At 46.0% G+C, this 27,073-nt stretch overlaps 3 protein-coding genes across 4 annotated transcripts in view; all 3 read right to left on the bottom strand.

Annotated features, from left to right (window-relative positions):
• Positions 1–3,199, bottom strand: part of INPP5K (inositol polyphosphate-5-phosphatase K) — a 28,651-nt gene extending 25,452 nt beyond the window's left edge. The window contains exons 1-2 of the mRNA XM_014524299.2: positions 3,133–3,199; positions 2,338–2,407 (exon numbers count right to left, since the gene is read on the bottom strand). Coding sequence (XP_014379785.1) covers positions 2,338–2,360 — 23 coding nt within the window. The 5' untranslated portion in view covers positions 2,361–2,407; positions 3,133–3,199. The remainder of the gene's footprint in view (positions 1–2,337; positions 2,408–3,132) is intronic.
• PITPNA (phosphatidylinositol transfer protein alpha) lies at positions 2,338–26,868 on the bottom strand. 2 transcript variants are annotated; one of them, XM_025214593.1, is made up of 11 exons: positions 26,783–26,868; positions 24,547–24,577; positions 16,350–16,495; positions 15,368–15,459; positions 11,494–11,501; positions 10,452–10,526; positions 9,460–9,543; positions 6,186–6,263; positions 5,815–5,925; positions 3,133–3,255; positions 2,338–2,407 (listed from the first exon to the last, which is right to left on the bottom strand). In XM_025214593.1, the coding sequence occupies exons 1-11, from the start codon at positions 26,851–26,853 to the stop codon at positions 2,360–2,362; spliced, it is 867 nt and encodes a 288-aa protein (XP_025070378.1). In that variant the 5' UTR covers positions 26,854–26,868; the 3' UTR covers positions 2,338–2,359. The 2 variants fall into 2 exon arrangements, with proteins under 2 accessions (XP_025070378.1, XP_025070377.1); XM_025214592.1 differs by lacking the exon at positions 26,783–26,868 and adding an exon at positions 24,872–25,032.
• The window catches only part of SLC43A2 (solute carrier family 43 member 2), a 37,957-nt gene continuing 24,387 nt past the window's right edge, over positions 13,504–27,073 (bottom strand). The window contains exon 15 of the transcript XR_003096074.1: positions 13,504–13,536. The gene's annotated coding sequence lies outside the window, so the exon portion shown is untranslated. The remainder of the gene's footprint in view (positions 13,537–27,073) is intronic.

Here is a 27,073-nt window from a genome sequence, read left to right as displayed (position 1 = left end):
TGCTGACTGTTTTGCAAACTAGGAAAAAGAGACACCAGGAACAAATTTTAAAACCATGTCTGAAATTAAAGGTGCCAGTTCAGATGCTGTCCTAAAGATTACAGTCCTTTAGCCACACTGACTTTTGGCAGGGGAAGTGGCCCTGCAGGCTACTCCACCTCTCCCATCAGCATGTCTCGGATCTAACCCTGCACCCAGTCCGATCCAGAGCCTGTCTGTGGAGACGGGCAAAGGAAACAGTTTTAAAAAGCAGGGGTATACACTGTAGCCAGGGTGGTCTAAGGACATAGGCAGGTGAGGTTCTTTGAGTAAACCTTTGCATAAAGGCTCAAATAGTAGGTCTAATACAAGATATCGGATTTATCCAAAGAACCTTGCCTGCCTTTAAAATAGCGCACATTTATTTGCTGCCTCCCAAACCACCCCAGCCTTCCTAGAAGGCCACCAGCTCGTTTCCTATGCCTATGCCATCAGAAAAGGGAGTAAGCAAGCAGTGCTGTAGATGTTTAAAGGTAATGAATTCAACTAGCAGCTCTATCAAGTGAGCTGATGAAGACTGACTGAAACAATATGCAGAAGCCCAAAGGTTGGGCAAGTGACTCAGACCAGCCGGCAGAGACCATGCCAAGGGAAGTGAATGGAAGAACATCCGGTTGGAGGAGCAGGAGCACGAGGGCCTAGGATCACACCCATGCCAAGGGCTATGCCTGGTTTCCCCTCTGCCTCCAACTGTAGCTAGAATGGGGGTGGCATCACCCAGGAGTTCTTCTAATGTTAGTGACTTTTTTGAATTTCTGGCCTGTCCACATGAAAAGGCACAGCCCTATACTGTAGGGTTTTGTCTGCTGGTTGCAAAACGAAGTGCAACCAGAAATTTAGTAAAAGCAAACAAAATGAGGAATTAATAGGATGTTGGAGATCACTCAACACTGCTTGCCAGCCCTTCACTTCTTTTCTTCCTGAATCTGTCTGGTCAACTTCAGTAGTTTGTTCTTCTGGGCTGAACCCAGCTTTGTTCTCTAGACACAGCCGAGCAGCGACAGCCGTGCATGCTGCCATCATATAAACAATCTGTGCCGAGGGAGCAGCACAGGATTGTCACCAGGAAGTCTCAGGAAGTGGCAGGATAAGAAGTTAGGGTCACAGTGTTAAGAGGTCATAGGTAAAACACAGCCAGGATTTTAGTTGGTTTAAAAACTTAAAATTGAAGCCACTTGGAGTTGTACATGCCAGGCTGGATCAGAACTATAAAACAGCATACTGCCTAGGTCACTGGGAACTGTTTAAATATTAACAAAAAGTCAGATTAAGATAGCATGCTTATTTGACCCCCCCACCCATTTTTATTTCTTTCTTTTAAGCCAAAGTCAGCTTCTTCCAGTGCTTGCAGAGCAGAGAAGATTGTGGAAGACTAATGCCATCCAGATAAATTTGTTTAAATGCAGCTAATCTATGGATAACTGTGCCCTGTCTCCACATTTCCTCCACATAGGAAATGCAAAATCAGAAATAAAAATACTCCCCACCCCCCCAACCTCCCATTTTATTCAGATATCCTAGCACTCACCCACTGGTAATGACCATTGCTGGACATGCTCTTTAGCAACCCTCCCTCAAATAACTAAAATAGCAGTGTTGTGTGACAAGCGCATTCATTATTTCAGATTGCCAGAAGGGCCTCTACACAGTACCCAGAAGGACAGGTGCCTTACATGCAAATAAGGCACCAGTGCACTTTTCCATTTACTGCTCTGATATGATGCTTTAATGCATGCACGCACTGAATTTATTTTCTTGTTTCAGAATTATTTTAACTCATGGTGAAGTCTATTAGTTCTCAACAGGGACCTACTTAATTTGCAGTTTCGCAGATTTCACAGCAATGGCGAAATCGGACTGCCCATGAAAGCAAGAAAAAAAACTTAACAGTGAAGTGCTGGCTCCTGGGAGGGGAAGACACTGGCTGGCAGGGTGGCATGAAGACAAGAGAGTGGCTGGCCCCCTTGTCCCCTGCCAGGGCCTCCCCACCAATCAGCACTGAGAGGCAGGATGGCACCAAGAGCAGCCAGCAATCAAGACAGTGGCTGCCTCATCCCTCCTCCCTCCCAGGCCTCTCTGCCAATCAGCATCTAGGGGCAAGGCTGTCACAACATGCCGGTGAAATCGGCTCTGCACACAGGCTACAAAACCCCCCGTCTTGCCACGATTTAGGTAGGTGCCTAGTTATCAAAGGGAATAAGCAACACCGCAGACTTACGACTAACGTGCATTTCTCTGTAACGTTTTTGCACCCAAAACCAGAAAACAAATATAATGGCAGATTCACTGGGTACGTACAGTGCACAAGGAGGAAGCCACATTAGTCATCTGCAGCTGACATTCCTTTTACAGGATCCTTTTCTCTCATCTGAAATAGAAAGCAGAAGCGTCAGCCATTTGATCCAACATCCTTGTGTTAGTTTATCAGAGAAGTTGTAAAGAGGAGTTATTTGCTTCAGAAACAGGGTCTCACGCATCTGTAAACTGTCCTACTGTAAAAAGGCAGAAGTCTGTCAGTCCACATTGTGCATGTCATGATACTAGTTCTAGCCAAGCCACATCATCTTTTAGGGTCCATAATCAAAAGGGCAGAACATACATGGTACTAGAATCAAGTACATTTATAAAATGGAAGAATCGCAAGGAACATTCATGACAAGACAAATGAGAACTCCAGCCCCACACGTACATTCCTCATAGTAGGGAGCACATTGCTCCTTGCTGGTTCTACCCAGGGCTGAGGAACTGTTTGAAGGACTAATTATTTTTGATTGCTTACGGGATTCGGTGAATCGAGAAGCATCAGATAAGATATCCTCACTGATTTTAAAGGAGTCTATGAAAGGTCTCTTGGATCTCCTAAATTATCCATGGGACAATGTATTTATTGGTCTACTATTATAAGTCCATGCCAATTACAAGAGAAAAACCCAGAGAAACAAAGGCAGATGCGGTCACCCAGACTGCAGCGTGAATGCATCAAGCTAAGCAGCATCAAGAAGCGGGCCTTTCCCTCTCCTCACCCTACAGCTGACGACAGAGATCGAGCCTCAGATAGTCTTGCAGGTCACACCTGTCCTCCTCTCCACTGACCTCATCCAGCTGTGTCTTGGTTTCCTCTTCCATTCTGCGAATGTCCTCCATTGTCAGATCAACCCACTTATCAAGCCAGCAGAACAGCTGCCGATGGAAATTTGTAAAAAGACGCTTCTCTTGCTGCAAAGATAGAAGGAACAAGAGAGATATGGCTCAGGGGTAAGAATTGCAGAGTGCAGTGGTATTTAGTCCAGGCATAACCTTGTTTAGGTCTAACCCATTAGTGTGCTAATATGCATTCTTCACAAAGAGCCATGCATCACAAACTGTGCTAAGTCTAAGAGCAGCCTCCAACTCCTCGTAGCCATTACGGGAATCGACTGCTTTGCCATACTTCAAACACCAGAAGACACAGACATATTTACTGCTACTTATTCTTAATCCATAAAATCCCACTGTCATCGCAGGCAGTATGGACATGGGGATGCAAGTTTTGAGCTTTCAAAATGTCCAACAAGAACCCAAGGAATCTGGGTATGTAGTTAAGGCATATGCAATATGAGACTTCTGAACCAATGCTTCTGGAAAACTGGAGCATTACCAACACAGTACATGGGACTACACAGCAGGTTTGGGAGTAGGTATTAGAAATGGAATTAAGTTTAACAGTATGGAGGGCAAAAAGATCGGATACTTAGAGGCCAACAACAAGAACTTTGGTTACAGGACTGGGGAAGAGATGCAGGGCGTCGACTAGAGACTGAAAAGAGTGGAGCCTGGTATACTGGTCAGTCACGTGATGACCACAAGTTGCCAGTGGAACACAGCTCTGAAAAAGGTTGACATCATTGAGGAGGTATGTTAGGTGGAATACGGTCCATAGAGAAAACGCGCTACTAACACCTTTCTCGAGGCAGCGGACAGATTCCATCTAGGATGCTGGGTGCAGTCCTGGTCAATGTTCAGGGCGGTGGGGGGGGAGAGATTAACCTCAGATGGGGACAGGTTCAAAGAAAGGTCAGTAAGGAAGTGAAGGGAATTCAGACCTTTCCTCATGAAAGGAGATTAGAGGAGCTCAGCTTGCTTAGTTTGACAAAAGAGATTTTGTCACCCTTTATAAAAGCACGTGTCTGGAATTAACACTAGGAGGGGAAGTGCTTTTGAAGCTGAAAAACAACATTACCACGAAGCCAAACAGCCACAACCATTTATGGATACACTTAAGGAGACATCTAACTGCCAGTCAGGAGAGTGGGTTTTGCTTGGAAGGCTATTCCAAAGTGCAAGGAGCAAAGAATCCGAATCACTTCTAGCAACGATTATGAAAGGGATGGTATGACAGGATAGGGAATTCTGGATTAATGTGTATGGCTGCTTGTACACGTAACGGGGTTTAGTTCTCCCTAAATTGAAACTATGGGTTTTTAATTGTGTCGATTAAAAACCCACTGTTTCAATTTAAGGACTTGTCAGGTCAGCGACAACCCCCCATCAGCTCACCTGCCTCACCCCCCCACAGCCGTGAGCAGGCTCTGGAAGGAAGGAACGAAGAACGAGCAGTAAGGGTCTCGATCCCTGCCCCCCACCGAGCCTACCTGCCTCTCCCACGGTCAGGGGGCAAGATGACAATGCCTACCTGGCTGGGGTCATTTGAGCCCAGTTTTCCTCCTGCCCAGGCAGGGGGTCGGACTTGAAGATCTACAAGGTCCCTTCTGACCCTACTTCTATGACAGAGGGCCGAGCAGTCCCCGAGCTGCAGGGGGCCCCAGTCCTTTCTTCCATGGCACGGCACCCCCCCAGGACTACCCAGGTGGGCTGCTAGCTGGCACATGCTGCCTGGGGGGTGCCACCACCACAGAAGGAAGGACGGGGCCCCCCTGCAGCTCAAGGCTCACCAGCAACTTGCCCCTGGCTGCAGGAGAAGCAGGCAGGCACGCTCTAGGAGGGAAAAAACTGTCCTTGCTACATAACAAGGCCATTTAAAGCAAAATACCACCACACATGTACATAGTGATAAAATTAAAATGAAACATGCTGCTGCAGGTGTAAACAGTGACGCCATTAAAGCAGTGCAAACAGACAATTAAGCTGCTTTAAAAGGCCAATTTTATCACATGTACAAACACCTTGTGTGGTCTGTGGAGTCACGTGCTTGCAGTCCCCAGCTTGGGGTACTGAGGACACCGAAAAGCTACTGACTTCTCCTTATACAACTTCTTGAACTGCTCTTGCTGTTGGAGCCAGGACCAGTACCTGATCAAGTTTGTACAAATCACGTGGAGTCTCAAATCCCAAAGAAATGCATCTCTTGCTAGTGCAAACCTGCTCGTATGGTGACGTGAACACAATTCTTCACTCCTGAGGCTATGACACTATGCCTGTGGATACTGTGCTAATAGCATTAGCCATTTTGACTGGACCAGAGAAGTGTGGAACACTTCAGTTTTACTTTGAGATAAATGGTGTAATCAACTCCAGAGGTTTTGAGCTGACCTTCACAGATTTACCACATGGAAAAACTGAAGTTTCTTGTCATCACCCTGTTTTCACCTCAGCTTACTCACCACCTCAGAAAGCTGCATTTGCCTTTCAACAGTGAAGACCAGCTGTGAGAGGAGTGAAAGGTGGTACCACTTTGCTCAGGGTTTGTTTTACTTATACCAACTGGAATCCCTGGCACTTTATACTGATTGGAAAGGTAAGGAAAAGTCATGCCTAACCACCTGCTGGCACACTCACCTTCTGTATGAAGTTCTCAACTTTGTTTTGCAGACCCCACCACTTGAATTTCACTGTTACCAGTTTGTAAGCACACATATAGGGACATTCTGTCTGCTTCCCCAGCTCCTTCTGCAAAGATACAAGCCGTTGGAATGATTGCTTAAAGCCAGACATTCTTTGTAAGCTTTAAGACATGACCCCCTGGAACAAAATAACCCTCCCATCTAGTGCACGTATATAAGCCCTTCTACTGACGTAGGTATGGGTGTCTCTATTACTTGTAGAGACAGTGCTCCACACAGCACAAGCCCATTCACTCCTCTAAATCCAGCAAACAATTTGTCAGTCATGATAATAGATGTCATGTACAGAAATAATGAAATCCACACCTTCCAGTTGGTGCCTAGAGGTCCACGTCCAGTCTTAACAGATTTAAATTTTGCTGGATCTTCTTCTGGTTTGTAATCCTGTCACACAGATAAACAAAGTTTAACCACAATTACTCCAGAAGAGTGTGACAGCATTTCAGCACTGCAGAGTGCTTCACACTCCTGTACTCTGTTAACATCTTCAAAGTCCTTCTTGGGACCACTTTTCACAAAGATTAAAAAAATAGCCAAAGACTACTTTAAAAACCTAATTCATCCTCCCTTTTCCCCATGCCGTGCCCTAGTTGTCAGAGCATGATCAAGTTCATTCCCTTTGTTACCCCACCAAAACAATTGGTACATGGTATCTGCTATGAGAGTGTACACAGCTTGTGGGGTATCCCACACATGGGGCAGGGCTGTGGCTGTCTGGGCAGGTGTCTTGCATATGTACCGGCACCAGTATCAGTCACTATTACACAAACAGCATAGCACACTTGTCAGAACACTCTCCCTGGTACTTGTGCTTATGATGCATCCCTTCTTTTCAATAACTTACAGTAATTTTCCACAGCAACTGCTTTGGGACTCCAGCTTCTTCTAATTACACAGCCCAGAGTTGAATTGGAAGCCAAAGTCCATCGAGCAGTGTAGGTATTGGATATTCCAGCATGCAGAGCTGCACTACAGCTGTACTGATACAAACTAAGAATGCACCATCACCAACTCTCAGTAGGTGTCTGGAGATATTTAGTGCTTCTTAAAAGTCTCAGCTTCCTCAAGTCCTACAGTCAAGTGAAAGTCTAACTCTTCATTAAAAGAAGCTTGCCCCAATAGGCACAGAAAAGCTGGAAGATGTGATCAAGTGTACGCAAAAGGCTCCCCACCCAACGCCAAATAAAAAATGGCAAATGTTGGTTTTCTTATCTAATACAAATCACAGCTAGTGGACTTTAGTGACACTCTTGGCATCACTGGAAAACTGAGAGCACAGAAATGCTCTAGAACAGAAAATCCAGCAGGTTTCATTCACAGATCCAGAACTGATGCACCTCTGGAACCCCATCGGAAACTCTGGATTATAGAAAGTAAGACAGAGAGACTTCATGAGGTCACGTAGTCTAGCCCCACGATCGAGGCAGGATGATCCAACTAAACCACCCCAGCCAAGCATCTGTCTAACCTGCTCTTGAAAAATTCCAGGGATGAAGTTACAGGGTTTAACTCAGATAAGAGCTCAGCAACCAGCCTACTACTGGAAAACATAGGGTGCCACCTATACATGAGCCAGGATGCTGCTCCGACATGCTGTAATTAAAGCACATCAGAGCAGACTATTAATAGATTCTGCTGGAGCATGGCAATTACCGCACTCCAGCCAGTCTCCGCATCTTGCATCAGTACCCCCACACTTCAACATGGCAGCAGGGACACTTTACCTAAAGCTCGTTTGATGAGCTTTATCTAAAGCACCCCCGCCCACCTTTTCGAAGAGCGGGGATGCCAATACATGAGATGTTCTGGGCACTTATATTTAGAGCAGCTCCGAAAGCCGCTCTAATTAAGCACCCACTCCCCCTGCCCCGCACTCCTGGAGCACGTGTAAAAATATTAATACAAGCCAGGATGAATCTCAGTCTGTTCTGATGCAAGACAAGCACCAACGTCATTTTTTATTACTCAAACTGAGCATGTTTGAATTGGAAACTACAACAGTGAATGGGAAACTTCACAATCCCATTTTTACAGTGGCACTTTTCAGGGTAGAAATAAGGTCTTACAAAGTGCTACAACTGCCAAGAAACTGTAAAACGGCATTAATTACATAATCACACAAAACAAGTGCTGTGATATAAACACCGCCTCTTTTGTGGATCTAAGTTGGAAGAATGCTGTTAAAAAAAGAAGTACAACTTATTTACTAAGTCTTCCTGTTGTATTATAGGCAGAGGCAACGAGCACAGTTCTGTTTCATTCTATTGCTTGTGGTGTGCATGCCACCTTGGTCACACTGTGAGGGGCTCGTGTTGTTGTGCCTTGTTGAACCTTGTAGTGAAGTAGATTTAATAAGCATAATAGTAAAGAGCTTCAGGCTTGCTTTGAGTGGAACTATTTATGGATTCAGACTTTTAGCATTTTAGAGGCCTAGCAAAGTGGAGTGTGTTTTAAAACAAGTTGGAAAAATGTAGCCATTAACATTAAGTAATTTGGATTCTTGTCTTCTGGCAACTGACACAATAGTATTATATAACAATCTATCAACACGAGAAAGCAATTGAGAAAGGAAATTAACTGAGGTGCTATTTCAAGTGCAAAGGTCTGAGCAATATTTTAAAAAATATATTAAATTCAGGTCCAATATCACAACTGTCATAGGTTGCCCTTGGCATCAGTCATAAAAGAAGCCATTTAAGTGCCAGTAGCCATTTGGTCTAGCTGGTTTGGACTCTCCCATTTTCCCTCACTTCTCAAAAAGTGGAGGTCGAAAAAGGAGCATGTTGAGCCAGGTACTAAAAGTAGTTTTCCCCACCCCTCACACACTTCTTCCTACATGCTTGTGCAAACCACCTTCCCACGTTCAAACTCCCTGTTCAAGGACATTACACATCATTGCATGATTCTGCATACTTCTTTCCCACAGTTTAAGTCATGATCTAGGCCAGTGGTGCCCAGCCTCTTCACCCTCTGGCCAGATGAGCGGTGCCAGTTTGGTTCATGGGTACCAATCCAGCATGCAGTACTGGCCCAGCCAGGGCCCAATCCCAACACACGCAGGGCTTCAAAATTTATCTGCGGGGGAGCAGTGGCAGAGTTCACTGCCACCGCTCCCCCACCAAATGTACAGACCGGAAGGGAGCCTGGATGACATGACTCCTCAGGTTGGATGGCCCACAAGCCCCGGTGCAGAGCACCCCTGCTCTAGGATCTAAGCTCTCCAGGAGAGTGACAATGTCACTCCTTGCTGTGACAAAGTGTTTTGATCAACTTCAGTGCTACATGGAGACGAACCATAGAGTAAAACAAGTATTTTTACTATGCCTGCCCATGCTGCAGAATGTGGCCATTAGATAAGCAGTTACGAGTGTCCATCAGAACTGTCCATAACTGTCTTCTTCCCCCCGTATAGTCTGCATTGCCCCCCTTAAAGAACACCCGTCCTTCTCCCTGCCTCCTCCCTCTTTCCCACCCAATCCCTGAAGGCTGTGGCAGGTTTCAGACAGTACAGTTGCAGATATCATTCTTTTGACATACTAAATGCCCATCACATGAAAGAGCTCTTACCCACCTACCGTACCTTGGGAAGCACTTGACTCCGATCTGCTATGTCTATATAAATTGCTTCTACATTCTTCCATACATCCGGCTCCAGTTTGTGAACCTGCAGAAGTGGTAGCCACATCTGTAATTCACAGCTGCATAGCCCTCCTACTGCAAATTACAGTCAAGAGCAGAGAGAGAGAGACAGAGCGATCCAAGCACCTGGTGCTCTCTTCTCCAGGGTGAGGGTAAAAAGGCAGTCGTCAGCAATACAGAAACATGAATTCAGCAAAGGAAATGAACACCGAGGTAAACATGCATACCAACAACAATTTCTGCACAGCAGCTGTGATGGCACAATTTCAACAAGCATCCGTTTCCTTCACAAGAACATAAGAAATGCTATACTGGGTGAGACCCCAGGTCCACCTAGCCCAGTATTGTGGCACAGAGCAAAGCAAAGGGGAAGAATATTCAGGGCCTATTCAAACTGCTCTGTCACTTGCTCATCTTCCCTTACATCTGCCAGAATTGAGAAAGACCATAGTCCTATATCATGTTTAACACCCACTGATGGACCTATCCTCTTTTGAACCTGGTTAGATTGTAAGCCTCTGCAACATCAGCTTGTGGCAAGGAGCTCCACAAGTTAACTGCATGCTGTGTTAAACAACTTCCTTTTCTTTGTTTTAAACTTTTCATCATGTGTCCCCTAGTGCTAGTACTGAGAGAGATGGCAAATAAGAGATTCTTATTTACCTTCTCCACACCATTCATGGCCTCTATCATACCACCCAGGCATCTCTTATCTAAGCTTAATGTCCTAGCCATTTGTTCTCTCCAAGTCTCTAACCATCCTTGTTGCCCAGAATAGGCAGGAGGGCTCTCAGAGGCCATGGTCTCCCTTGCTAGCCTGGCATAAGCTGCACTGATTCAAAGAACATGAAGAGACTGAAAACAGATTACAGTACCACAATACAGAATTCAAGCAGGACAAGCAACATATCTAACCATTTAGCATGTACTTACATTCTCCTGTGTGCCAAGGTCTGGTTTGTGCCAGGTTTCAATTTTGATAAGGAAGTCATCTTTCATGTACTCGTTCTGCCAGAGAAAGAAGAGCATTTGGCTGTTTGCTTTGACTCAAGAGACTACTGTTATCTTATTATTAACCGAGCTGCGGTATTGAAGTCTTCACGGTTACCGTCCCTGGGTTAGACTGTGCGGATATCCGGACTTTGATTCTTGCCTGTGTAAGCATTTCTGAAAGCACCCTACAATGTTACCGAGTGGGAGGTGCAAGAATAAACGCACGTGAAGCTGCGCGCGTGCAAAATGCTCGTGCTTCACTGCTCCAGGGCAAGATTCTTTTCTTTAAGTACGGGTAAAGAAACATGAAGGAGAAGACTGTTTAACAGACAGCTGAGACACTGTCACTCTCAATACTGTTTAGATTAGATCACAGGGGTGGAAGAGGGCAGAAGCTGGCTTTCTAAAGATAGTATATTGATCCAGTGCTGGATTTGAGACCGCCCCTATAGATGTGGTCCTCTGTCTGTAAATCAGTGTGGCATGCAGAGCTTTTTCCTCCACTAGTTTCATGCCAGTGAGCAAAAGAATTCAGCTTCTAGCAGTGACCAACTAGGAAGAGAGGAGTCTAGAGGTGCCACTTCATAACTGCAAAAGCATTGGGGGTGTTAAAAGACAGTACAAACTAAAGAAGCATTTGCTATATAAAGACAACACAAATAACAATTCAAAAGGCAGATCACTCCTAGCATCACACTGCACAAGGGAAGACATGGATTTGCCCTGTTAGGTCATTGATTTTCTATAATATTTAGTTCCAGTGCATTCACTGTCCTGACCCTGCACTCAATGAAGAGACATCTCTATTCTTTAGTAAGGAGATCCCACAGGAGAAGCAGACCCAGTTCCTCACCCATGTGATCCACCGACTTAGAAAGTGCCAGTGCCATTAGCTCAAGTCAAGGATAACCCTATGCGAATCATTCCAGGCAGGCTGACACACACTTCTACACAAGAAATCACTAATAAAAACCATACTTACTGTAATAACTGCTCCAAGAAAGCGACACATGAAAAGAAAGAGATACAGTACTTTAATGAGAAAGAAAAGTTACAGCAACAGCCACCCTCCACCCATTACCGGCAAGAAGGGGACAATTCTGGCAAAGTTCTGGGGAGCTGCCAGTTTTGTTGAAGCAGCAAGCCCAGGTATATCATCTGTCAGAAGTAACTGAGTTCCATCCTGTTGAAAACCCTCTGGAAATTCTCAGCCATGGTGAAACCCAGAACAGCAGCATTTAATTATGTACTGCCACTGTTTTCTCGCTGGACTCCATCCAGCTGGATCAGAGAATGGAATCAGTTTGATCAGCTGACTGTATTTTACCAATTCTCCTTCACCTTGCAGATAAGAAGCCTCTCTGCAGTTCTGCAAGCGAGTGCACACTGGATTTCAGGCCAGTGCAGACCTCATCACTCCTGGATGTGGTAACTGGACTCCTTGCCCTCTGCTTCCCTCTTGCTCATGGTAATCAGACTCCTTGGACTGCAAGTCTCAATTATTCAACAGAGAAAAGCAACTGAAGATCCTGTAACAGCCAGAGTCCAGTCTATCTATCCTGAGGCCTTCAGGCATGTCAGTGTTTCCATTATAAAAACCATGGTTTCCAAAGAGTTAAAAAAAGCCAGCAAAATCTGACACTAGAACTTGACACTCTGGTTCAACAAAATAGTCTCCTTAGCAGAAATGATGTTAAGGTTTTTGACAGACAGCAAGACACCATAACCAGTCTGAGGAGTGTCATCATATGCACAAGTACTATTGTACCAGTGTAACCTGAAAGTGTCCTTACTTAACATGTATGAAATTTTACTTATTTTATACATGCAGTTATACACACGATAATATCCACATGAATAACTGTATTTGCTTATATGATTTTCCATGTTACCTGTGTCTGTAGAACCAGAGTACCTCACAGTGACAGCTCCCTCCCACAGGAGAGAGACTTATCATCCTCCTTCATAAGGAGGGAACAGAGGTGCAGAGATTAACTCTACAGCAGGGCTGGAAAATGAACAAAGGACTCAAGTCACAGCCTAGCTGGGCCATTGGCATCTTCAACTGACACACAGAGAACAAGGACCATGCAGTTAGTTGCCACTTCCAAAAAGAATAGGCAAGTGACTCATTCAATACAGCAAACAGCAACAACAAAAATCCTTCTGTGGAAGCGCTTCGGACAGAACAGTCCTCTTTGGAGCCTGTGCACAGGACTGCAACTGCCCTCCCTTCCCGAGAGTCTCTACAGAAGGTGCATCTTCTACAATAAGTGAGGAAGGGGCACGCAAAGTAGTCTCACTTACGTGGCACCGCACCTGTGATCACGTACATTTTAAAAAGTGCGCTAGGCTATAGAATTACAGGTAACCTTAATTCGGACATTCCCTACTCTTGAATACCTCACCATCATTTCAATATTTCCTCAATTATAGGGTATGATGTGAATACCCAGGTTACCCAGATCACTATTTAGCTGCAAAGGAAAAAACAAACAGACACAACCCAGAAGTGTAAGGCTGTCCTACTGTACCTTAGACAGATATTACTCTCCATCATGTACGAGGATGAGCTTTTACAACAGTTGCTATTTCAGCAATCCAGGTATTCAAGCCCTCACCAGACCAACCCCAACTCAGCTGTGCAGTATTTTGTGCTGTGCACAAGTAGGATATTAGCAAGAGGCCATGCAAGCTATTCCACTCGTGACCTAAATACTTGCACTCACCCTTGTAAGTACAACCCACCTACCTAACAGCAGGTAAGTTCTAACCTCCTGCTCTGTATTAGCAAATGTAATAAAAAGTTCCAGTACTGCATTTCTGAGTATTTAAGTCAGACCTGCAGATTTTCCTGAAACAGATTTTTCTACCAACCCCCGCAGAAGTGCTGGTGCAGTCTGCCTTCTGCTCCAGCCCCCACAACGATGCAATTCCAAACCCATATCAGACTGGCATTAGTTATATTTGGAGGGAACCCCCCCAAACCGCCCCCCCCCACACACACACACACACACACACACACCTTATGCTGCTGTTCTCAGCTTACCATTCAAGCTATCAAAGTTTGGCCTAGACGGCTATGTATTTGCACTCAGCACATAGGTTATGGCTGGTCTGGAAAGAGAGGCAGAGTACCGGTGGGACAGATGGAGAAATAGTTCAGATGTTTTCATGCTCTTTGCTAATTCAACAACAACATTGTTTAAGCTTTTTTTTTTTTTTTTTGGGGGGGGGGGGGAAGACAATCAGGGCATAAAGGCTGAACACTTGGTTTTCTTAAATTGACTGTGAAAAACTAGTACAAATGCTTTCATGATTTCAGGTGCTAGAACACTGTTTTGGGATTAAACAGTCTTTACAATGTTTGCATCCAAATTCTCAGCACCATTAAACCAAAAGCAGAAAGTGAAGTCGATTGGTATGTATTCACGGTCTACAATGAATGAAAAAAGAAGCAATGCATAAAATGAGAAAAAATAGCCGTGAATAACAGCTACTATTTCAGCAGCCTGACTTTTTTCTTAGTAATACAATAAGGCCTTCACAGAGAAAAAACAAAACAAAAAACCGTGTCCGTAACATAACTACACCCCCTTTGCATTTTCCTTGTGTAGGAATTAACCGTGGTATCTAGGTGCAAGGAAAATCTCAACGAAGCTTTGCTAAATGTAAACAAGTTGATTAGATATATTTGGATAACTGATCCAACAACTGCATAGCATTGGCTATGAATGTCCACTGAAACCGTCATCAGTGAGGGGTTCTCCGTGTTGTGATCATCTGAACTCACCTCACAGATTTTGGTCTCCTGAAATGCCAACAGGCACAGAGCTCCATGTGATGCACACTTGTACATATCCTCTATATTTGAACACTGCATCAGAAACTTCACCTTGGTGAATGTAGCTGCACAGGTTGGGGTACCCCAGCTTTTTATTTTTTTATTTTTCTAAGTTCCCTGTTAACCTCCGTTTAAAAAAAAAAAAAAAATCAAGAGAACTCAATATTAAAAAGCAATTAAACCACCCAATTAGGAAAATGAAAATACAAAGGTCATGAAACTATTAAATTTACAGCTCCCACAGCCGTGCACTTCTGCACACAGCACATTTATCTTCAAAGAAAATAACAGCAGAAAGAGTAACCCCAAATATATTATGTAACCATGAGGAGGCCAAGTGACTCTTGCTGTGGGAACCACAATTTAGGAATACCCAAATTGTCTCCATTTCATTCCCCAACCAAGGGACTTTAAAGAACAGAAAGGAGCTCAGCCACCTGACTACCTCTTCCAGGCAAGCTCCAGACCACAGCACCAGAGTTCAGAAGAGAAGTAACTACACTTGCTAGCAAAGACTTTCAAGTTAGAAGTGTCAGCCTTTGCTCTTCCAAAAAACCAAATGAAGTGGGCTGCTACAGTCCAGCTTCACTCCCCTTTGATCTCTCTAATAAATTTGTTCCCTTTCAACTACATTAAGACAGGGATTTTCTCTTGCTCCATCTCTTTTGCGCTGTACTTGAAGACGCAGCAGCTTCTCTCGTATGGTTCTCTCGCAGCCGCCAAAGTCCATTCCTCCAACCCTACAGTGCAACTGGCGCACACTTCTCCTGCTTTGTGACCTACTCACCAGATCTCTGGGCTACTGTGGACACCCTGCTGTTCTTTATCAAGAGCTCTGCAACCTTACATCAGCCATGAACTTGTTGTGACCACTGCTGGCACAAAATTCCTATTTTCCTGGACTGCAGAAAATGGTTCCAGAAGACAGATGGAAGGCAGCAGTTGAAACACCACAATGACCATCCCCAAAGAAGAAAGAGTACCCACAAGCAGCCCTTCCCCTGGCACTCACCAGTCCTGCAGTAAGGGTACGCATTCCACGCCTTCTCGTGGATATTGAGGGCTCCCTCGGGGGCCAACATTCTCACAAACGATGGTACTTTGCTACAAAAGTGGAGGGAGAAAGAGAAGCAAAACACGGTTTTTTGTTCATACAAATAAATGCCAGTGGCACTGCTCGAGACACTGAACATACCTGCCCTGAAATTTAAACCTCAGTGCCCTATGAGTGTTTACACCTGTGTGACTGCCTCCTTAATTGCCAAGATCCCTATAGACACCAGCTGAAAGCACAAGGGTTAAGGGAAACCCCACATTTGTGCAGTACAGCAGAGCAAGGCTTCACTTGATAAACATAGGCTGATACCTTGGAAGCATTTTTCTAGCCAAGTTTCACAATTAAAATGCTGACAAAGAGGACTACAAGTAAACTTAGTGGCACCTGGATTTCTCAGGACATTAGCCATGTTTGATATGGAAGGAGAGCCTATTAGTATCACCATGTAGCCCAACTAACCAGCAGCCTGCTCTCATGTCACCGGCTCAACAGCCCTCTTTCCTACTCAGCTTGTGACTGCTATTTCTGCCTAGACTACATGACAATGATCTACCAAGGTGCAGAAAGTGTCTGAATTCATCTCTCAAATCCATGCACAAAACTTTGGCAAAAACTGGACTGACAAGCTTTCCTTGGCCTTCCCCCCAGCTCATGAGTCCAGGTCCTAGCATCAGCTCTGAACTTCTCTTCCAACGGTAGCCAAGTTCTTTAGTCCCTTTGGTTACTTGCTGTCTCTGTGCAATGAGAAGTTTCAAGATTCCTCCCTGTAGCAGCAAACAGGTGAGGTTGATTCCTTGTTCCCAGTTGCAATGAATCTACAGAGGCTTGAATGATCCGAAACCTGGGTAGTTCCTTAAAATTATTTACCATTTCTCCAGTTCCCCTCCCTTTATTCCCACTTACTGCCAGAAATGGACCATTTTGCCATGATACGTACCTCTGCAAGTGGTAGATCTTGTGTGTGTACTGGCCACATTCTCCATCTCTCTCATAGGGTTCATTCACAAGAACTTCTACTCCTTCACCTCCACCAGTTTCATTTTTGCTGGCTTCTGCCACAGAGTACAGCTGCCCCACTTGATACTGAGGGTAGGAAAGACATTATTGTAGTAGTCATGATTTACAAGGGGTCATTATAGTCATACTGCAAACAGACAGGGACTGAAGTACATGAGATAGCCCACATACACTTAACATGGTTGAACATTAAACCAAAATGAAGAATTCAGGTGACCAGGACTGGCCATCTCCTTTATACCTGCTCTCCCTCTAAGCACCATCACACTCATAACTCCCTCTGTAAACATGGAGGAGGATGTGAACACCAGCCAAGTTATCCCAAGCTCTGCCTTAAAGCAACTCAACAAATGAAAAAAGTCATAGATGATCAGGAGTGGGAGAGGACTGGAGCATTTGGCTGACGTAAGTGCTGAGAAGAGGCCAGCTGCGCCATACTCAATCTGATTCATTTCTGTACGACACAAAAACTAGATGCCCCTGCTGCTCAGTTCAGACAGCACTGCAAATGGCAAGTTACCCCCAACAAGGAGAGAGCACTTGGTCCTGGAGGATCCATAAGCACTTTACAATTTGGTCTCGAATCCCATTCTTTATACATTTAACAATGGAATACAGACATCTTTGGCTGGTTTTGTTATAGCAGGATCCCCCTTTGGCCTTCCCAATGTGTCCAAAACTGTGGTAAAGAACATCTGCAAACAACATGACCATGTTCAGCCCCACTTAAAATCCCATTGCACAATTCCCATTAACCACCTCAACCAAATTCAAGCTTTTTGTTCTCACCTCTAAGGTCCTCCACAATCTGCCTCTCCTCCTTTTCTCTTCCCCCCACCCCTCAGCTAACCCCCCCCCACTCCCTCCCCGCTTTCTTCCTTCATCCTTCCTCTCTTGCCCTCTGCCTTCACCATCAGCTCCTGGCTGGAAAATTACTCCCAGTTCAAATGTTTGGATCTGCCCCAAAAAAACACTGACCCATCCCTTAGGCAGACACTCTCTGCACTGTGTCCTCTTTCTGGCCACTGTTATTCAATTCCTAATAGGTAGGACATAGGAGCTGGAGCATGCAGCAGCATTGCAGCCTTAGATCATCTTTCAGTCTGCTGAAGACTCATTTGACAGCTGTAGCCTTTCTTCCCATCAGTACTGATCACTAAATTCAACACTGCTTCCTGCTACATAGATAGCATCTTTCTCTCCCAGATGCCAGTTCTTCCCCAGATGCCTTAGAGAACAACAGAGAGAAATTCAGATGTACAGGCAAGGGAGAAGGCAGATTAAGATGCATGTTCTGAATGGCAGTTGTTGCAAAGAGATGGATTCGACAGCATCAATGGCAAGTCAATATGCAGGGACAGAGGAGAGAATGCAAAAGCTTGCCAAGAGGGACATAGTCGACTGAAAAAATCTACACAGGACTTTTCTGAAGCTGATATGCAGTCAGCAGAGATGCCCCAAGGCAAAGGACATTGGGACATTAGGAGGCAGTGAGATGTTTGGGTTGCAGACGGAAAAGCAATATTTTGAAGAAGTAAAACCACTGCCAAAGGCAGTAAATACAAGGGTCTACTGGAAAAAGGTAGCTGGCAAAATACTAGGTACACCAAAAATTAGCAATTTGGTTGATGTGCAACAAACGCAATGAAACATAATGCCCAAGCCCCACTGCCCTCACCCAGAGAGAGCGAGCACTGCACTAACGGAGAGGTGAAATCCTGCAGGAGCAGCCGGCACCCCGCAGACCTACAGCTCACGCTAGAGGAGCAGAGTGCTGATCAACAGCTTCCAACACAAAGGCAGCGAACGCAGCCCTCACACCTACGGGGGAGGCAGTACCAGTTAGGGAAATCATTCTACATCCGTTATTTTAGATTGGAGCAACAAACAGACTCTTAGTCTGATGGGGCTTTTTGCCCTCAAAGGGGTGCTGAAACAAGACCAAATCAAAAAACAACAGCAAACCCCCATTTCCACCAAATGGAGGGTGATATGCCAAGGGAATGTCTAGGTCTCTTTTAGGAGTAGCCTGGGAGAAGGCAGAAAGCATGCTAGATGGGAGCCAAACAAGGTGCTCTGCACTAAGGTAGACACTTTCCAGAGCTGTCAAGCAGCACATTTAGCCCATTCATTCACCTGTTAGAAAGACTTCTGAACAGACATTTCCTTTAATGAAACGGTTTGTAGAAATCCATCTCCCCCTGCCCAGTGTAATGGAAACTGCTGTCAGGTCACTTCAAGTGTGAGCTTGAGTTATATGGGCACCACACGCTGCTTCTGAATTAATGCTAGGCAGCTCCCTCACCACCACTAGCAGACTGCGTGCCATCCCGTATCAGCATGCCCCATCTCCTGACATTTCACACGCTGCCTTCCTTGCAGCTGCCTAGGGCTGACCCACAGAAACAGAATGCTACGCCTGCTTGGAGAAGCTGAGCTGAGCTGCAAAACAGAAGAACAAGAGTTTAAATCAGAAACTGGATTGTGCTTCCTGTACGAGAGAAACTGTCATCAACTTCATGACCACAGCATAAGAGAGGGGGGGACCGAGTGGCTTTCCTTGCTCAACAGTCTCAGGAGAGGCCTCCAGGCAGCTCAAACTAATCCCCTTTAGTAACACTGTCTCATTCGCCCATTCATCCCTTCCTTTAGATACAAGAGTCAAAGTTCAGGCACTAAGAGGATCAGCCCTGTGGCTTGGCATCTTCACCCTTTAATCTTCCCTGTTATTTCTGATCCTTTAATTCCATTGATACACGGGAAGGAGGCTCAGATAAACTGGTCAGTTAAATAACAACAGAACCCACGGGGTCTGCTGGGGGAAAGGGCAGGAACTCGGCTTGCCAAAGTCTGAATCCTACTACTGCGGGGAGAGCAGGCAACACACCTTGCCCCATCTTAGCGACTCTCCCTTTTCTACTACAACCGCCATCTGCCCAGCTGGGTCTGGGTGGCAAAGTCCCTTACAGTGGACTCTGACCCCTGCATATTACGCAGATGGTCTGAACGCAACACAGCCACCCTCTTTGGGAACAGTACCCCACCCTGCCTGGGAGCAGCTCTGAACTCTGTTGAGAAATTTTAAAAAGTCTTCGTGTTTGGCAAGCTCCTTACCATGTACAAAGAACAGAAAGGCACCAAACTGGTACACACACAGCTCTAACACCATAACAACGCTTTCCAAGCAGCAGCTGGTCAGACACCTGCCCCCCCGCCCCCACCCATACTTGAGTATGGACAGCTCAAGTCCACGCACCCAAAGGTGGTACAGCAAGCATCAGGAAAACCAAAGAGTCAAGCACCGCATGGAAAGAGAGAGGTAATTAGCCATGTTAGCATGAAGTAAGGCAGGAGGCAGGGCAGGGCAGGGCAGCACTTCAATCTCTAAAGGTGCTACCCTGTTCTACCTGCCACATGGAAAGGACAGGCTTCCCAGACAAGAGACAAACCAGGGAAGCATTTCCAGTCTACGTCATATCCAGGCTGGCCAGGGAGCCTACTATGCTCTCTCCTTATTCCTTTTGCTGCTTCTTCCTGGCCCTTCCTCCACCTGCTGGGGCTTCTAGCTCCCTAGCATTTGTAGACTGTAACTTATCATCTTAACCATTACTTGGCTAAGTTTAAGTATCAGCCTTGTTTTCCGTATCTCAGAAGCCACTATTCCTAGGAGTGTCTTGTTTGTGCATTTTCCCCACGCCCTCTCCAGTGAGGAAGAGTCACAGTTTTCTAGGACAGGAGTGCCCAGAAGTGGAGGATGTGCCCCAACATCACAGCAGACCCATGCAGTGAGGAGTGGTCCACACTCCACTTCAGCCTATGTCACCTTACAATAGCAAAAGGCAGCGGTTGTATCACACAGGTCAGCCCTAGTCCTCAGATGACTGTTAACACACTAAGTGTCCCACCCGCCAGGACTTGCAGGTTAAAATTTGTACCCATCTGTCAAAACAGAGTTTGATCCAATTTCCCATCTCATCATCCCATCCGTTTCCCCAAGATGCTGCATAACCACAGCAGCCATACACAAGACTGACTACATCCTGTTTATGAGGGTGAATATGCATCCCCAACAGCACACCAAAGTGATAATAAGCTCAGTCAGGATCCTCCACATCAGGATGATGGGTCCAGGGGTCCAAGCAGAAGGCAATACATGCATTCCCTCTTGAGGGATTTTGTGAGGCTTGGTAAACTTTCCTTCTCCTGCGACTCGGAGCATTACTAAGCTCTTGCCACTCCCTCCCAGCCCAGGGCCAGCTCTGCCAGATTAAAAAGCAGCAAAAAAAAAAAAAAAAACACAAAACCAAAAACAAACAGACAAAAAAGCCCATTTGTCCCTTCAGCATCACCATTCACTGCCAAGAGGCTTCATGCAGAGTACAATACAGCAAAATTCAGGCCGCTGAGCATGTTGACATTGTTTAGCCATCCTCTCTGTGACGTCCTAAGTTGCATCCGATGCAGCACAAAGAAGGGAGCACCCCTCCTGCTCCTCGCATCACCCGCTTCCAAACAGAGCGAAGGACAGTACGACTCCAATCTCAAGCAAGGCCAGAAGACTCTTCCTCACAAGTGGATGAGTTAGGCTGAGCGGGGTGGGCAGAGACAACACTGCCTCTCCAAAAGACTAGCCAAAGCATTGAGCTTCTTCACTGATCATTAGTTTAGGAGGGTAAATTGCTAGAACCCTGTGATGCTTTTCCAGTCTTCATACTAAGATAGGCTTCATCTGGCTACAGCAAGTCCCCTGTTTGTGCTTCATTCGGCTACGCTGGTTTCTTCAATGCCACATGTTTCAGTTCTGTTAGAAGTGGAGCTGTATACATGGGTAAAAAGCTGAGCCCCAGGCAACGCGTGGGCTTGCATATTTTGGCATTTTGCATGCCTCGGTGTAATCAGGTGCCAACTGCTTTTACATAGGCAGGATTTTCAAAGATAAACAGCAGCTTTTCCTAGCACAGGTGCCACTCAGGAAGGGAATGAAGTGACATGATTTTGCTCACCCTTTATTACTACTGTCAGACTTCTTTCTCTTTTAAACTGCTTGGAAATCTTTCACACATTAAGTATAGGAGATGCAGGTGGGCACTAAGGAAGGACCAGACGTCTGCCACTACCAGCTCTCAGCTTCTGGACCGAAGAAAAAAAAAAAAAAAAAAGCAATCTATAGACACAGTATTACCCTGCCTACTCGGAGGGCTCTCATTAGAAAAGCAAGCAATATCAGCGGATTTCAAGGAGGAATTAACATGAGGTTGCTTTTTCCTCTACTCAAGGGAACATTTCTGTTCTTTTACTAACCAGCCCTGTTGTCAAAGCAATACACTGCATACATCTCCATACTTATTTGTCAAGATCAGAGAACCACGAAGCACCAGAAGAGCTAGATTTATCATACTGGCCTAGTGGATGGGCTGCTGCAAGAAACCAGGTCACCATTAGGTATGCTAGCAAAGCTTAGTAAGCCCAGCCATGCCTTATAGCCTTTTTACTCATGAACAGACAGCACATGGCTCTCAGCTTTTACCACAGCAAGCTGTAGACCTCAACAGCTCAAATTAAAAGTGTTATAGTACAGCACCAAGGAAGAAGTCTATCCCAAGGTAGATTTTCTGCTACACAAAAGTGCTGTGGGACTGGAGTCAGTCATTCACCCTCCAGCTCTGCACACAGTTTCGGGAAGTGCGACTGTGCCTGGTAGAATCTCTCTGCAGGAGTAGTGCTGAGGAGCACCAGGGAGAAAGAAGAGGCAATCACCAGATGTGAGGTCAGTCAATGGCACAGTGCGGATCTCAAGGAGTAGTCCTAGGAACTGCATGAGAAGCAGGTTCTGCACAGCTGTCCAATGCTCAGTCTCTCCGATGTGAACACCTGCTCTCAGAACCCCCCCTCTCTCCAGCAGTTAGGACCAGGCATAAGAAAATAGAAGTGGAATGTTTTCCCTTTCCCCAAATAAGATCTGCCCAACTGCAAGCCCTAAAAGAGCAGAGACAGTATTTGCTCTGTGTTAGACTAGTCCTATAAAACAGAGAGGCCTTTGATAACATGATTGCTGCAACTGGTCTAAAACACAATTAAGTGCTTTAGGAATTTGAAGGGGGGAGTTGTGTAACCTACTTATTTTGTTCAGAAGTGTGTTTTACTGGACAAAAAGCAATTCACTATGCAGACGGGGCATCTTTGTGAACTAAGGTCTCAAAAAAAGGGAAACAGAACATGTAACTGGACCCCAGAAAAAGAGTTTTTATGGTTGTGCAAAGTCTTATCTGATCATTTTCAAGCATTTTGCTTTATCCACCCACTACTCTCATAAGCCTCAAGTCAGTGCCTTCCACAGCAACTGGATTATTGCCAAGTACATAGCACTAATCATTTGTTTAAAAGATTTATATTTCCTTTGCAGGGAAGTCTGTGTTCCCTGGTGTATCAGGCTGTGAACACTCTGGGACAAAGACACTCTTCAGCTGTAAGCACTGTCAACACTAAAACAACAACATCCTAATATTTAACAGAGACGCACAAAGAAGGACAATGCACTGCATTAGGCTGTGCACACAGACCACAATCTGCATTAAAATAACACACTCACAACGAGGGGTGATCCAAGCCAGTCCTGCTGTCTAGCACTAACAGGGATTTAACTGGTCAAGCAGACAGGACAAACTTTCCAACACTGCTACAGGAAGTCAGACCGAGACTCGGGCAATCACGTTCTTGCAAAGGGGATCTGTCTCAACTACAGGGAAGCCACTTTCAATATCACCTGCAGAGAAGGAAGGAAACATGAGGCCACCGTGTCAAGACTGAACATCTATGGGACTCATTGTACCACATCAGTGGACACCAATGTCACATTCTGTATTCTGAGAAAAAGTACGTGGCCTGAGCATTTACCCAACAACTCGAGTAACTCGAGACACCTCTGTACCTGTCTACCAACATGTTCAACAGAGCTGATTTACCTGCGCTAGGATTGAAGGGGTAATAGCATGTTTGTGCCCAATCTTAATCTAGGCAAGGCTTAAGGTTTTATCATCATGGCCAAAAGGTACATTTTTAAACAAGTTAGCTTAATCAGATTGAAAGCCTCCTTAACACCTGAAAATCTGATTTCCTGCTTCAGCTCATCCTCTCGTAGCCCACAAAAGAACCCTAGCGCTTGTCTACACAGAGAAGAAAATGATATAAACCAAGGTGGGAATTTAAACCAATGAGAAGTTACTGTGTTCCACAGTGTCCCTAGATGTGCCATAGCCTTGGAGTACTTTCCTTGAGTAGGAATGTGGACACTTATACCAAAAAGCTGCATTTGTATACAGGCCTCATCTTATTCTATATGCACACCTTTGATTTACTTTACAAGTCTACTTGCCAAGCCACATAAGCCAAAGAAGCCACTTGTTGTATCCTGGAACAAAGACTGTCCACTCCACTGCAGTCCAAATTCTCACTTTAGCTTACATCAGTACAACTGGTGAAACTACTCCACCCAGACGTGCCTTCAGTGTGAAGTTTGCAAACCTGGGTCTACACTAGTGCTGAATGTGCCGTTATTAATTTTAAATCTTTTTAATCTTTAATCTTCAGCACTGTTAATCTTGAAAACCTCAACATCTAGCTTAAGAGGGCTTACCACTCCAACCTGACAGTTTTAGAATAAAAGGGCCCTTGCTCACATCGGTAAGTGCACAAACCCACATTAACAACAACCTCAGAGTTTGTATTACAGCTTCCTCCTTACTTTACAAAGAAAAGCTAATTATGTTAGACAAGGAAGTTGGGCATTGTAACAATCTGGCAAGTCAAGGTTATCTATTAGCACTTACTGCTTGTCTAAGCATTTTCAATCCAATCAGAAAGCACTTTACAGGAGGGACAGTATCATATCCCTCACCTAGCGAGAGGGGAAATGAAGTTATTTTCCCCAAAAAGTCTTTCAGTAAGCCAGTGAAAGAGCTGGCCCCATTCTTAAATTACCAACTCCACTGTTTTAGGATTACCCTGAAGGTGGGTACATCTCTGCCTTGCATCCCCTGGCTTTTGGGAACTGGTGGCAAGTGCCAGTATAGTTTTGTTTAAATAAATTCCTAAAAGGAAGCAGCAGGAAAAGGACTTACCTCCTCAACGGACACAGGCAGAACGACACGACTGCAAGAGAACACAAAACAGGTGGTCAACTGCAGCCCTCTTGACCTCCGTGCTTAAAGCACATACCCCCACCACAGACATGGCAGCACCTGTTCCTGGCTGCTCCCAGACCTCAGCTCATTTGGCTATACACCTCCTCCCTTCTAGCACAGCACTTGCTGCTCTCCACTCCCCAGGCAACTCAAACTGGTCTAGGATAGGATCCATAGGCATAAATGACATAAGAAATCAAATATCAACATGGATTAGAGACTTTTCAGGGTGCTCCATTGGCAAATTAATCGCTCCACCCACCACTGAATTCCACAGCTGTTTAGCAGGACGCGACGCAGTAACAGTGCCCAAGAGCTTGGCAGGAAGTGAAGCAAGATCCCAGATACAGCAGATTCTTCTGAAGGAGGGTTGGAGAAGAGAGGCAGAAAATAATTATCTAAATACATTCCAGCTCCATTTCCTAGCAAGACCTGTCATAGGATTTTTACTAACAGGGAGGGCTAGGTTTTAGGTCTGGCCCAGTTAGCAGCTGCCATACTACCCACAATGCTGGAGCATTTAATTTTTTTCAGGGCTGACCTGAAAAAGAATGGAAGACTAGCCATTACTGCACCCAATCACAAATACCACTTCCTCTTGTACCCTGCGGTTTCCTTGAGGTCTTCTGCAGGAGAGAGACAGGCTCAGCTCCAACAGGCCCGTACAGTGCGAATTGCAAATGCCAAGGGCACTGCAACATTTAACAGAAGATACTTCAGCCATACAAGTCAGAATAAGGAAAGCAGTGGGACAGTTACCCAGTGAGGATGAGGTGGAGACAATCACCATGCACACTAAAGAAACATTTTGTCTCCATTGTCTATAAGGGGCATCCCATATAACTGGCAAGGAGCAAACGCCTTACCTATATTTAAATGGGAGAAAAAGCCAGTACAAGCAAGAATCATACATCAAGGACCCGGTGAGCAACTGCTCACCAGGGCACCCGAGGGGAAAACCAGGAGTAACGGCCACGAACTCCTGGAAGATCGATTCAGGCTCAATATTAGGAAAAACTTCTTCACAGGCAAGGCGTCCAGACTGTGGAATAAGCTCCCTCCAGAGGTGGGGCAATTGCCTACCCTGGAAACCTTCAAGAGGAGACTGGACCAGTCACCTTACTGGGGTCGCCTGCCCCCCCAGTCCCCTTTCCTGCCTGGTGCAGGGGGCTGGACCCAAGGATCTCCCGAGGTCCCTTCTGGCCTGACAGTCTATGAACTAGCAGTCACTATCACTCCGGTAGTACGCAGGGTTTTACAGAGCGAGTTCTGAAGGAGAAAAACAATAAGAACACGGACATAAAAGACAGAACAGGTTTCCCAAAGACAGATGATGCCAGCCCAACCCAATAAGATAACCAAAATCTAAGCAAGTGAAACGCAGCAGGCATCAAATACTTTATTCATCAAGACAAGAGGATATGGTGATTATATATTAGTTCAGCCGGAAAGGACATGGACTTGTAAAGGAAACGTAAGAGTCGATGTGAACTGGCTAAGTGGAGGATGTGGAGATGTACTGGAAGAGGAAGTTTCCAATTGCAGGGAGAGATCCTTAAAGAGCAGTCCTGGGACTGATGCAATTTGATGCATTAATCAATAACCCTGGCACCAAAAGTAGGAGCAGGCTGATGAAAAGAAGTAGGGACACAGTTTTAATACCCAAGAGGCGTGGACTATCCCATGGAAAGGATGGAGTGACCTTCAGGACTAGGATAACTGATATGGGATGCAATTAAACAGCGTAAAGTGTCAAAGGGGAGAGAGAAAAAAAAAGAAAAGAAAAAGAGGGGGGAAAAAGATTCAGGCATGTTAGTCATTCACAGGAGGACCGCGAGCTACCAGCACGTCACGCGTGAGACCGCACGCCGCTCCGGTCACCCCGGGCAGAAGCTGCGAACTCCTGGAGCAGGGCAGAGAGGGGCCCGCCGGGCTCGGAGCGGGGAAGGGGAGAAGCCCAGCAGCGAACGAGAGGGACCCCGAGCAGCAGCAGCAGCTGTTCCCCGCCCCGCCCCGGCCCCTTCGGCTCCAGTCGACCCGGGCAGACGCCCACGGGGAGGCCCGCGGGCCTCGCTGCGGTACGGGCGACCCGCGCTGCGGTGGCGAAGACCAGCTCTTACATAAGCTTCTCGTCACATTTTGAAGCCTTCGTAAAGGAGATCGGTTTTGTTACCTCCTCGGGTAGGAAGCGGGAAGCGAAGCCCGGCCCTCAGGCTGCCCGCCGGGTCGCGGGCAGGCTCCCATACGAAGCGCTCGGACCGGGCTACAAGCCGTCGAGGAAGCGCCCCGGGCCAGAGGCGGGCAAGCACCGTCCCACCCAGCGCTTCCCCGCCAGACGCGAGACGCCGCGCGGAGACGGCCCCGGACGCGCTGTGAACACGGACCATCGCGCTGGGACTGGCGAGAGAACGGACGGGGCGGCCCGAGCCCCCGCGGAGCACGAGCCTCCCGTCCCGTCCCGCCC

Source organism: Alligator sinensis, unplaced genomic scaffold (genome assembly GCF_000455745.1).
Source record: "Alligator sinensis unplaced genomic scaffold, ASM45574v1 scaffold1244_1, whole genome shotgun sequence".
In the NCBI taxonomy this organism is placed as follows: Eukaryota; Metazoa; Chordata; order Crocodylia; family Alligatoridae; genus Alligator; species Alligator sinensis.
Note: the sequence above shows the minus strand (reverse complement) of the source record. Positions and strands in the feature narration are given on the sequence as shown.